The following is a 12,513-nucleotide window of genomic DNA, read 5'->3' as shown; positions in this document are numbered from 1 at the left end:
ATGGACTTGCCCACCCTGGCCACTTTCAACACCCAGCAGGTTCCACTGGGCGAGTTCCCTGCACTCAACGTGATCCTCCAGTTGCCACTGGAAACCAGAGCTGCAACTCAGTGGAGCCAGCTGGCGCCGGGGAGGCGGGTGGGCGGGACGATGGCCCACCACACTGTCCGTCATCAGTTAGAAAAAGGCCTGGAACACGTGGGGAGCTTCCTGTGGTTTAGCTCAGCAACCTGGGCGGCTGGGGAGGAACCTCTCCAGGTTCCACGTGGACCGCAAGCCAGCGGGGCTCAGGCATCCAGGAGTGAGGTTTACGTTTCGCATTTTGGTGGGAACATGCCGACGTGTCTGTCCTGCAGGTGGGCTGTGATTCAGGTTGATGCTTCTCCCGGGAGCCAGTGTAGGGGAAAGACAAAATCCCCTGAAATCTGATGCAGCTCGACCCCCACGAATCCGAGTGCCGTGATTAACAGTCATTCCTGCAGAATCTCAGGTTGTGAATTACTCTCCCTGGATGCTGCCAAAAAGCCTTAGAAGCAACATCGTCACGTTATTAAAGTAGTTTGTTGACCAATAAATCACAGAATGACTCAGAGCAGGGGAAGGTCACAGCTGCTGACGGGACAACGACCACACTGAAGCAGAGGGACTGTGGGGACACGTGTGGGGACAGGCGCTTCCCGGCGGCACTCTGGGTCCATCAAGGACAGTGGCCAACCTTACAGGGCAATTCAACTATATTTTGCCCCCAAATGATGTTATGTAAGAAACTTCCGTTGTTCACAGGACATTTTAGAGGGAGGGAAGTCTAATGGCTGTCGTAACTAAAGCAGAAATGTTTGCTAGCGCAGCAACAGTAGGACCGCTGCTCACTCGTGAAAATCCAGCACGGCCCTCCAGAACTGCAGGCAGCTCTCCTCCTGTACCTGTCACCCGGGGACCAGGCTCCCTCTTGGACGCTCTCCTAGTCACCAGCCTTGGTGTCCTCTGCCAGCAGCTGGTGACAGGAAGGGGCAGCAGACAAGCAGGCCCACATTCCTCTCCGGAGCCCACTGGCAAGAATGTGTCACCAGGCGCTCCTTGAGACAGGGGGAGTGACAGTGTAGCTCCGGCAGGGCAGCTGCACCAGGTAACACTGCACCAGGGAGAAGAGCACGGCTTCGCTGGATGGTTGGTCCCCACACCACACAGGGCGAGGAATGTGCCGAACACCTACCATCTCAGAAATCCCACAGCCTCAAGAGGAGGAGCCGTGTCCCTTCCAGCTCACAGCCCTGCGCTCTCAGCTCTTGGCAGTGGCTAATGGGTGCAAAGCTGAGCCAGCCTCGTACATGTTAAGACAGGACAGGATCTATTTTCTCCACTTGGCTGTCCAGCATTTTAGAAAGGAATACGGCTCTAGGAACCTAAGCCTTCTTTAAAAATATTTTCAAAATATATTTTATTTCTTTTCCATATGGATTTTGCTGAATGTCCAAGGTACACATGAGCTTCATATACAGAAATAAAGGAGAGTTCTTTAAGAACTGGGATTGAATCAGTCACAAGAATGATCGAATTCTGATTATGGAAAATAAACTTGCACGTTATCAAAGCTAAGCTTAAGAGTTTCCTTTACAGAGAGATCTCTCGTTTACGAGAGGAGTTAGCTGGAGTCACCCCCGTGGGTACAGATGGGAGAAAACGCATCGCTGCGGAAACAGCTGTGCACGCAGAGGTCTCTAGTTCACGTGTGCCAGCCTCCCCGCGGGTACGTGGCATTCTGTGCTGCTGACCTTTGTGGGTCAGTTCTGAATTCTGATTAGAAGCATGGACTCTTGGAGATAGGTTTGGTATAAATCTCTAATGTGCTGAACTGGGAAGCGGTCAACGGTACTGAACGTGCAGAGGATCAGTGTGTGCGTCTCACCCTCTATGTTTCTGCACCGTCGGCACCGTCGGCATCGTCGTCATCGTCGTCTTTGGCTCTGAAATGCATTTTCCTGAACTCGCGTCTGCTCATCGAAGGGCAGGATGACGATGCTGGCGGAAGGTCCTTGGAGGGAAGAGAACACCTGCTTCAGGCACGGGCTGCCCAGCACGAGCACCCGTCTCCGGGCTCTGGTCCCCCCCCATCATGGGAGCGTGCTCCCCACCAGCGTGATGGAGGGAGGGAGGAAAGACTCTGGGTTAAAAGCAAAAGCAAGCCCGGCAAATGCGGGGGAACTGCCCAGAGGGCCGCAAACCACGGCCATGACTTCACACCCCGCAGCAGGGTCCAGACTCACGTCGGCCAGGCCGCCCACACCCGCGCTCGCTATGGCAACGGTTCTCAGCTCCGTGCGGGGGATGCCCCACATCAGCAACCGTTCTGTTCTCTCCTCCCGGGTTAGAGCTCTTACTGTGTTTGATCTGCATCGGGTGGCACTCACACGTGTGAACTGGGGCCGTGACCAGGCGTGCGGTCTGCTGGGGGCTGCCTGCCCAGGGGAGAGGCCACAGGCCTTACCTGCATGAGCTCGACGTTTCCGAAGAAGCGGCTCACTGGCATTGGCTGGTTGCTGTCGTCATCGAGAAGGACGCTGTTGTCCATCTGCAGTGGAGGCGTGTGGCTCTGCTCCAGGTCCGCCACCGCCCCGTCCCTCTCGGGGCAGCCACTGTCGGACTCTCCTCCCGCAGGGGCCCCGCATCTCGGCAGGGGCGGCCTGTCCTCAGTCTCTACCGGGCAGGCGTCACTCATGGCTCCACAGTGCCCCTGGGGGAGTCCTGCGGTCCCCTGAGGAGTGGAGCCGCTGGCTTCCTTTCCCGGAAGCCTGGCCCTGTCCTCAGCCGATGCCAGAGGCTCGCGTTGACCTGGGGTCTCGGGGGTCGCTGTGGGCGCAGCAGTGCTGTCACTCTGGGGGATGGGTTTCTGGAATTCTGACTTCACAAGATGACCTTTGTCGTACTTGAACTTCTTGGACGTGCGCCTGTCGGTGGCTTTTTGTGATGAGGAAGGCTGTCAGGAGAGAAAAGGCAAGGGAAGACCAGACACGCTGAAGGTTACGAAGCAGATGGCAAACAGTTAACAAGCCTCAACTCCAGGGGCGGGCAGTCCTGCTCACAGCAAGCGACGTCACTGCTGGAGCCACAACTTACAGGACAGGGTCCTTTCATTGTCTGCCGCCAAAGGGGCGGAGTCCAGACTGACGCTGTCCCCCGAGGGGCGCCCTGCCATGTAAAATGATGACCCCAGACCCAGCTTCCATTCGTTTCTGCTGGGCTGTGAGCTCTGATGAGGCAGGACTCTCTGTTCCATGGCAGGAGCGGGCGCTCAACGGGGCCGTGAACTTGACTCAGCGCAGCTCTAACAAGTGGCACCCCAGGAGGGAAACCAGGCCAGTTGCTGCTGTGAAGCCAAGTCTAGCCAGACCGCCGGGCTGCAGCTCAAGGGAGCAGCTCTGGAAACTGGGACCACCGGGCCACCATGGCTGTGTGCCCCTGGCTGGACACAGAGTCCCCTGCCTCCCCACCTGCCCTTTGGGGTGAGCAGCATGGCCTGTGCCAGCATCGCTCAGGCTGCCCAGCAGAGGCCGCTGAGCCCACAGCTCTCGGTGGGTGGGGAGCACGTGCACCGAGGGCGGGGCCTCCTCTGATGGCGACAGCGCCGTGACCTCGCCTCTGGTCTGTTCGCCACACTCAAGGCTTTCTAACGTGACATGTTTCGTGGAGAGGTTGACACTCAGTCCAGTCCTGTCTCTGAGGGGCTGAGGCTCACCTGACATGCCGTCCGGGCAGACGTGGCGACGTGGGCTTCCTGGGCCGAGGCCGATGTGGCCAAGCAGCTCCGGGCTCGGAGGCGCGCCGAGGACCGCACTCCACCTGCCAGCTGGGCCAGACCAGAGGCTGGTCAGAGACCCCGAAGATGGCCCCTCCCACCCCCATGTTTTTATCGACCATGGAAAGACAGACACCGTGGCCTCTTTTTTTTTTTTTCGGCTGTGCCGTGTGGCTTGTGGGATCTTAGTTCCCCAACCAGGGGCTGAACCCAGGCCCGCACAGTGACAGCGCCGAGTCCCAACCACTGCACCGCCAGGGGCTCCCCTGATACCGTGGCCTGAATGGCGCATCTGCACAAAGCTGGGTGGAAGGTGCCGACCCCCATTTCCATGATCCCGGAAGCTCGCATACTCTGTCCCTACCTCCCACGTTTTTAGAACCTCCATTTGTGAGTGAATAGATGTTCAGTTGACTTCAGGTGTTTAGAATAAGCAGCCTGTATCCTTGCTCAGGTTCTGGATAAAAGGTGAAAAAGCAAAAGCCCCCCCCCCCGCCCCACAAACCCTCTCTCTGAAATCACAGGGGAGCCAGGCCTAATCCCATCAGCTTAAAGGAGCTCTAGCTGCCATCGACAGGCCACAACGCTAACAAACCGCCTGCCGCCATCTCACTTGGAATGCAAAGGAAAGTCTTCTAGTGACAAGAAAGGAATTAAAACAATGAAACTTACAATCATTTTATTTAGGAATAATTTTAGGTTTTCAGAAAAGCAGCAGAGATGGGAAGGGAGTTCTGCCCGTGCCTCCCTCATCTTCCCAGCAGCCAACAACCTGGTGCATCTGTCAAAACTAAGCTCAGCATTGACGCGACAATTCACGAAACTGGGGCTTCATTTGCATTTCACCTGCCTCTCCACTGACTGCTCTCTCTGTTCCAGAATGGGGACCACAGACACTTAGAAAATAACACATTAAAGTGCAAGTGAGAACTTGAAAGTAAGAGAGGTGGGGGATAGTGAGGAGGGCGTAGCGGAGGGCAAGCTTGACAGCGCTGTCCTAGCGGCCGAGACCTAGGGGCTGAGGACGGGGCCGGATGGGGGGCAGCATGCCCAAAAGTGGAGAAAAGAGATCAGAAAGCACACAAACTAGTTTAGAAATCTTCACAGCAGCATCTCATCCAGAGGCCCCTGGAGGAGGGCAGGCCACTGAGGCTCCGAGGCACGTGACCGCTTGCGGAGGGCACTTAAAGGGAAGGGGAAGGCAGCTTCCACAGCGAGAACAAGGCAGGACCCGCTGATGTGGACGCCCCGGGGCTGGGCTTTGCTCAAAGAGCCCAGGCAGCAGTGTGGCCGCTCATACCCAAGGAACTAAGCCTAAGAGGTTACAGAATATCTCCTGTGGGGACGGCACCGCACCACCCAGTCTCCCTGGAGCTCTAGCGCTGCCATAGTCGGGAACAGACATTCTTAGCCCCAGAAAGTCGCTGACTATCCTCTCCTTCCCGTTACAGTCCGACTCCAAACATTTTGATGCCGGGTCGTGCCAGGCTCCCTCGGGGGGGACTGGCGCTCGTCACAGCGGCCACCACCCCCGAGTGTCAACACACAGGTGCTGTGCTCGTGCCGAGCAGCTTTAAAAGGAGCAGCACCCCACTGCAGATGGGGACTCGGGAAAAGACCCTGCCAAGGTCACACAGAGTGATGTCTGGCTTCAGAGCCCCTCCCCCTGCTCTGTCACCAGAGCCACCCGCATGAAAGCCTTGGCTGCTTGCAGAGGGACCGAGCAGAGAACCTGCCATCCGGCTCTGGGGCTGTGTGCCGTGCAGGCCCTCTGCTGGCAGCAGGGCACTTCTAGATGCTTTGTACCACAGCTCCTCGGGTGGGCCTGTCACCCCTCAGCTTTCTGGGCCCCTCTGCAGAGGTGAAGTCGGTGAGGGTCTGGCTGAGACCCAGGAGCTGTGGTTACAGGCACCTGAGCAGGCCATCTGCCATCCGCACCAGATTTGCGAGAGTCAACTCCAGTGGCATTTTGGCTTTAGTTTAATCGTGGGTAAAACTACCTCTAAGGCCCTTGCTCCAAAATGTCAAGAATCAATTACATTTTTTTCTAACTTGGAGAACCGTTGCTCTTCAGTTAGGCAAACTGGTTGCTTCCACGTAAACAATCCCTAAATGAAAAAGCCCCCATCATTGAGGACTTCCTCCTTCCAAGCAGACTAGTTAAAGACTAAAAGAGCTGGAAGAGATCAACAAAACAGCAAGAGGTGCTCCACTAACCCTCCCCCAGTGCAACTGGTGAAGAGTATTAAAAACAACCATTTAAAACCTTTGCAAATGGTCCTATAAGCAAAGAGCAAAATGAAGAAACAGTTATTCTGGTGTCCCAACTCCACGCGGCCAAGGTCAGCACACAGGACACCCTCCCCCCCCACCCCCCGCCCCAGGCAGAGGGCTTTCTTCCCAGGGGAGCAGGATGGCAGCACTTCTCATTCTGCCCTCACCCCACCTGCTGTGAGGCCAAGTCTCCAGCAAGCACGCTTGAGAGGAGGGGCTCCCTTCTGCCGAGGCCCCACTCATGGAACAGAAGTTCCTGCCTGGGCAGGGCACTAAGGAGACTGGGGCCCCATCACCCTCGCCCCTCCTAGCGAGGCAGTGGTTCCAAGGCCAGGAGAGGCAAGTCCAGGGGATCTCAGGCTGCTGCCCCCCTTCCCTCCCCTGAGCACTTAGCTCTGAGAGCAGGGGTGTCACACAGAGAAGCCTGTCACTGTCCCCAGCTGGGGAGCCCTGGCTCAGATTCTGCCTGGAGAAGAGGCAGGCATCAAAACAAAGGGCTCTTAATCTCTTCCAACTTCATTTACAACAGAGTGTGGAGAAGGTAATGCCTAAGGGGTCCTCAAGAACAGTGGAAGCTGTGATGAAAGGCAGATGGGAGAAAAGTCAAGATAAAGTGTAGGCGTATAGTCTTCAGGAGACAGCCAGGGAAAAACACAGCAGGAGAATCCCTCCTGGGGTCAGAACAAACATCAAACACTGATCTTAGAAACTATTCCTTCCAAGAAGCCTGAATGTGATTGGATTCCTTTGTAGAAAATTTATACTCCAGGTCATCGCTGAAAACGACTGGGCGATCAGCTGGCAACTAGCAGAGCTTAAAAGCTGGGTGTGGGGACTTCCCTGGTGGCGCAGTGGTTAAGAATCCACCTGCCAATGCAGGGGACGTGGGTTTGAGTCCTGGAATATCCCACGTGCCGCGAAGCAACTAAGCCCGTGTGCCACAGGTACTGAGCCTGCGCTCTAGAGCCCGCAAGTCACAACTACTGAGCCTGCGAGCCACAACTACTGAAGCCCATGTACCTAGAGCCTGTGCTCCGCAACAAGAGAAGCCAACCGCAATGAGAAGCCTGCGCACCGCAAAGAAGAGTAGCACCCGCTCGCCGCAACTAGAAAAAGCCTGTGCACAGCAACGAAGACCCAACGCAGCCAAAAAAAAAAGAAAGAGCTGGGTGTGGTCAGAGAAAGAGGAAGACAGCCCCCCTGAAACTAGTGAGACCCAGGTGACTGTGGGCACACCCAACACTGCCCCTGAGGAGCATCATCACAGCTTCAGCTGTGGGAAGGGAAACAGACTCTACTAGAATCCCCATCACCAAACAAATAAAAAGGACATTAACAGTAAAAAGCCTCAGGATGGGGGTGGGAGCCCAGTACCCAGAGCTGCTACAATATGTTATCTAACATGTCCAGTTTTCAAAAAATCATGAAACATGCAAAGAAACAGGAAAGCTGACCCATACACTAGAATAAAAGCAGGCAACAGAAACTCCCTGTGAGAGAGATCAGATGTTGGATTTATCAGAAAAGGACTTCAAAATAGCCATTATAAACGTGTTCAAGAACTAAGAGAGACCATGATCAAAGAAAGATTTGATGACATCACATCAAATAGAGATTATCAATAATAAGATAGAAATTATAAAAAAGAACCAAATGGGAATTCAGGAGTTGAAAATTACAATAGCTGAAGTAAAAAATTCACTGGCAGGGGTGGGGGTGTGCTCAAGAGTAGATATGAACTGGCAGAAGAAAGAATAAGTGAACTTGAAGATAGATTGCTAGATTACACAAGCTGAAGAACAGAGAGAAATAAGAACGGGGAAGAATGAAGAGCACCCCAGAGACATGGTGGAGGCTATAAAGTGCAGCAACATACGTATGATGGGAGTACCAGCAAGAAAGGAGGGAGAGAGGGGCAGAAAAAATATTTGAAGAAATAATGGCTGAAAACTTCCCAAATTTACTGAAAAACAACAATGTACAAACCAGCAATCTCTGTTTCTCTTTCTTTTTTTTCTTTTTGGCTGTGCCGTGTGGCATGTGGGATTAGTTCCCCCACCAGGGATTGAACCCACGCCCCCTATAGTGGAAGCATGGAACCCTAACCACTGGACCGCCAGGAAATTCCCCAAACCCAGCAATCTCAAAGAACTGAACTTCAAGTAGGATAACTGCAAAGACATCTATAAGCAGATGCAACACTGTTTAAGTGCTGAAAGTCAAAGACAAGGGGAAAGTCTCGGAAGCAGCAAGAGGAAAATGACTCCTTAGGACAAGGGAGCCCAACAAATAAACTGTTGATTTAGCAGAAACAATGGGTGCCACACCACAATGGGTATATTCAAACAGATTCAAAGTTCTCAAACAAAAAAACTGTCAACCAAGAATACTATATCCAGCAAAACTATCCTTCAAAAGTGAAGGCAAAATAGACACTTCCAGATAAAAACTGAGAGCACTTGTTGCTGCAGACTCCTCTTACAAGAAATACTAGAGGAAGTTCTTTGGGTTGGAAGCAGGTGACCCCAGACGATAATTCAAATCCACAGAAAGGGCTTCCCTGGTGGCGCAGTGGTTGAGAGTCCGCCTGCCGATGCAGGGGACGCGGGTTCGTGCCCCGGTCCGGGAGGATCCCACATGCCGCGGAGCGGCTGGGCCTGTGAGCCATGGCCGCTGAGCCTGCGCGTCCGGAGCCTGTGCTCCGCGACGGGAGAGGCCACAACAGTGAGAGGCCCGCGTACCGCAAAAAAAGAAAACAAACCAAAAAAACAAATCCACATAAAAAAGGGCACCAGTAAAGGTAATTACGTCCTCACGGAGACAGTTTACGTGCATATTATTTCCTTCCCTAAGGTGATTTAAAAGACAGTTGCATACAGTAACACGTATGCAAGTGTAGGCAGGAATGCCCATAACAGCACAAAGGAGATGCGTGGCATCAAGGCTGTACTGGGCTAAGGAAATGACCACGGCTGGTAAAGTAATCATGATAGTGTACTATCGGGTTTGTAACATTAAACATTTACCACCACCAGAAAAGTGCGTTAAGGGAACAGAGTGCGTTAAGGGAACAGAGCTACATAGGGGTAACATTTGTGTATCTCTCTGGAACTAAGCTAGTTCAATCTGAAACGAATTCTGCTAAATTACAATGTACACGGTAAGACCCAGACCAACCCCTGGGGGAAAAAACTAAAGGTTTAAAATAAATCAATAAATTAAAACCTTACATTAGAACCAAACAGAAGTGTGAGAAAAACAAAAAGTAAAATGACACGCGAACCCAACTAAGTCACTGACGCGTTAAACAATCCCTCAAAAGGCAGAGACGTCAGACTGGGAAAGCGCAACCACGTGGGTTTTCAGGAGACACATTTTCGGGTCAAAGGTACCCCAGGCGCCGCTCCCACCCCCCGGAGGGCCCCCTCCCCAGGCAGGGGCGCATCCTGTCCCTGTCCCTCGCCCTGGTTCACACCGCCCGCCGGCTACCAGTGCCAGGAACTGGCGCCCCTCCATCCTCTCCACCCTCCGGGGTGTACCCGTCGTCATGTGCCCGCACTTGGGCTGGCTGACCCCGGGCTCGGATGCCGGCAGCAGAGGCACGCGAACCCCGGGCTGGGCAGCGTCAGGGCACCAGCGGTCCGGACCAGCTCCGGAGAGAGAGCCCCCCCATTCCAGGACCTGATCTGGGAGCCCCCTTCCCAGGGGCGTGGCCTCGGAGCTTCCCTAGCCCGGGGGCGTGGTATGGGGGGGGTGCCCTTCCAAGGGCGTGGCCTGGGAGACCCCCTTCCCGCAGACGTGGTCGGAAAAGGCGGGGTCCGCTTCCAAAGGCGTGACCTGGGAGCTCCCTTCCGGGGGTCGAGAGCCAGGCAGAGATCCCCCACCTCCGCCCGAGGCGTACCGTGGCTCCCCCTCAGCTCCCAGAAAGTTGGCGGCGGCACCCCCCCACTGCGCCCGGCGCAGCTCCCGCCCGGCCTCCGGCCCCTCACCTTCCGGCTCCTCATGAGTGTGAGCGGCGCGTTGCCGCCCCCAGCCCCGCCGCCAAACCCCAGCACCGGGCCTAACACTCTCCAGCAGAGAAGCGACCCGGCCGCTCTCGGCTCGCGCCGCGGCGTCTGACGTCACCAGAATGCTGGCCAATCACAGCCAGGCGTCTCCAGGCATGTGACCCAACAAAGTCGGCGTTTTACGTAGCTGGCGGGTCTCACGGCAGTGTTGTGAGGAAAATCTCCCTTGCGGGCTCTCCGGCCGCCATTTTTGAGCGGGGCGGAGGCCATATTTATGAGGGTCGCCTCCTTTGGTGTCTCTGCGGCCGCCATGTTTAAGAGGATCGGTGGCCATATTTTAGAGGGGCTCCTCCCTTGAAGGCTCTGCGGCCGCCATGTTTAAGCGGGGCGGCGGCCATGTTTATGAGGGGCACCTCCCTTGACGGCTCTGCGGCCGCCACGTTTAAGCGGGGCGGCGGCCATGTTCGTGAGGGGCCTCCTTTGGCGTCCCCGGCCACGCGCGTGGAGGCTGGCTGGGAGGGCCTGCGCGGCGGTGTCTTCCACCCCGGTCCGGCAGGCGATTTTCCCGGGCCCCGGCCTTGGCTTCTGCGCCCCGGGAGCGATGCTGGAGTCCCTGGAGGTGGTCGCGCGAGGCCGTTCCCCGCCCTGGCCGCACTGCCCACCGATGCAGTGCTGGGTGGGCCGGGCCCGGGGCTGCACGGCGAACCCGGTCCGCGTGGGAAGGGACGGCGGCGTCTCCCGCCGCGAGCCCCGGGGGCGGCCGCCCTCGGGTGGATACCCCGCGCTGGCCCGCACTTCGTCTCAGGCACGTGCGTCGGCGCCACGGGACCGAGGTCCACGGACGGACGAGGCTAAAGCCCTCCCGGGGCCGGGGCCGCAGGGCCCTTTCGGGCCGGGGGACACCAGCCTCCGTGCCCGCTGTGGCCCTCCTCCCGGAACCACCCACTTTCTCATCAGGGACGCAGGGACCACGCGCTCTTCACAAATAAACGACAGTGCTGTTTCCTTTTGTTATTAGTTTTGTTTTTTTTTAACAGATGAGAACATTTAAATCAGGCAGTTTTGTCAATTACGTTTTAAAATTAAAGTATAAAGGTTGAAATGTGTACCGCTCGAGGGTCTCTCCGCGCGTGGTTCCCTGGCAGAGGCGTGATTCACCGTCTCTTCCAAAGGCTTCATGGTCTCTGCCCTGACGGAATGACTCCCTTGAGGCCTGGAAATACAGTCGATGCCTCTTTTCAGTGCATAAAAAATGTGGGCCCTTCAGGATCCCGCCAGAGCGCTATGCAGACTCTCCTCTCTAGACATGCGTCCTTAGGTAATTAGGGCTGCACGTGGGGTTTTGCTTTTGGCAGTGCGTGAAGACACGTGCAGTCCTAGGGTACACACGCACACACGGACACGTGCACACACACACACTGCACACAATTGCACACACCCTTGCACGTGCATACATGTGCATGCACAGGCCAACACCAGCACAAGCTCACCTACCTGGCTATCCTATCCCTCTTCCTTCCCAGTTCCATGCTTCTCACCGGGTTGTTCCCCATGGTACACACCTAAGGGAAAAGACAAATGTGGGCTGGCAGGAAATCCTTTTGAAGGGGAAACTAACGTAATCACTGTCAGCTGTTAAGAAAAAAGCAAAGTGATACGCGTGTTAAATACCTAACCTGTCCCGTTTTCGCTGAAGTCGGTTTCACAATGAGCTGGGTTCAGTGATTGTATTTTGGACTCCTTAAGAGCTCTGAGTTCTCTGTTCTCATTAACTAGGGGCTGATCGCCACAAGCCAGTTTTGGGCTCCATGGTGGTTTATGGTTAATGTCAACTGAGATACACACCGCACTGCTTGAGCGTGTCCGACTGTGGCCGGATCATCTCAGTGTCATCCCGAGTTTAACGTCCCAAAGGAGCTCTTGATCTCTTGTCACAGATATGCTGTGGTCCCCCCTCACTGCTCCCCTGCCTCCAGTTTACATAGGTGGTATTTGCAGCTGCCCAGCTGCTCCGGCCTGGCCCCCAGGGCACGCTCACTGCCCATGTCCCATCAGTCACCATCCCTGGTCCGCCTTCCCCTCTTGCCAGTTCTGCCCTTGGCAGTCAGGGTGGTCATTGATCAGTGACCCACCCCACTGCTAACGGTCTTCAGCGCTTCCTCACCGCTTCTAGGATGGAGAGCGACAGTCCTAATACGACCTGCACAGCCCAGCACAGTGCCTGGCACAGCGGCTACTCAATGAATGATGGTCGAATGAATGCTCAGAAAGCCCTGTGAGGTTGCCCACCACTGCCCCTCGTCCGGACTCATCTGGCCCTGCCACCCCCTCCCCTCCCCCTCTGCTGTGCTCCCCGCTCCCCTCTCAGCCCCCACCCTGCATGCACTATTCCCTCCGCCTGGAAAACCTGCCCCCCAGCCCCCCACCCATTTTGCCTGG

General features: G+C 55.6%; 1 protein-coding gene across 1 annotated transcript; it reads right to left on the bottom strand.

Moving 5' to 3' along the window:
• Nucleotides 1–1,421: 1,421 nt before the first annotated feature.
• On the bottom strand, nt 1,422–10,167 carry CUNH1orf174 (chromosome unknown C1orf174 homolog). Its single transcript, XM_029227070.1, has 4 exons — nt 10,057–10,167; nt 3,734–3,844; nt 2,486–2,974; nt 1,422–2,032 (listed from the first exon to the last, which is right to left on the bottom strand). Exons 1-4 carry the CDS (start codon nt 10,069–10,071, stop codon nt 1,910–1,912), a joined length of 738 nt encoding a protein of 245 aa, XP_029082903.1. The 5' UTR covers nt 10,072–10,167; the 3' UTR covers nt 1,422–1,909.
• Between the last annotated feature and the right edge of the window lie 2,346 nt (nt 10,168–12,513).

This window comes from Monodon monoceros, unplaced genomic scaffold (assembly GCF_005190385.1).
Source record: "Monodon monoceros isolate NGI ecotype Baffin Bay Population unplaced genomic scaffold, NGI_Narwhal_1 Super_Scaffold_18, whole genome shotgun sequence".
Taxonomy (NCBI): Eukaryota; Metazoa; Chordata; class Mammalia; order Artiodactyla; family Monodontidae; genus Monodon; species Monodon monoceros.
Note: the sequence above shows the minus strand (reverse complement) of the source record. Positions and strands in the feature narration are given on the sequence as shown.

What these genes read in the sequence shown, in the direction of transcription:
- CUNH1orf174 (XM_029227070.1), bottom strand. An exon ending in CTGCCCGGACGGCATGTCAG is followed by an intron (nt 2,975 to 3,733) that starts GTGAGCCTCAGC and finishes CTCTCCTGACAG; the next exon opens with CCTTCCTCATCACAAAAAGC. An exon ending in GAAACGTCGAGCTCATGCAG is followed by an intron (nt 2,033 to 2,485) that starts GTAAGGCCTGTG and finishes CTTCCCTCCAAG; the next exon opens with GACCTTCCGCCAGCATCGTC.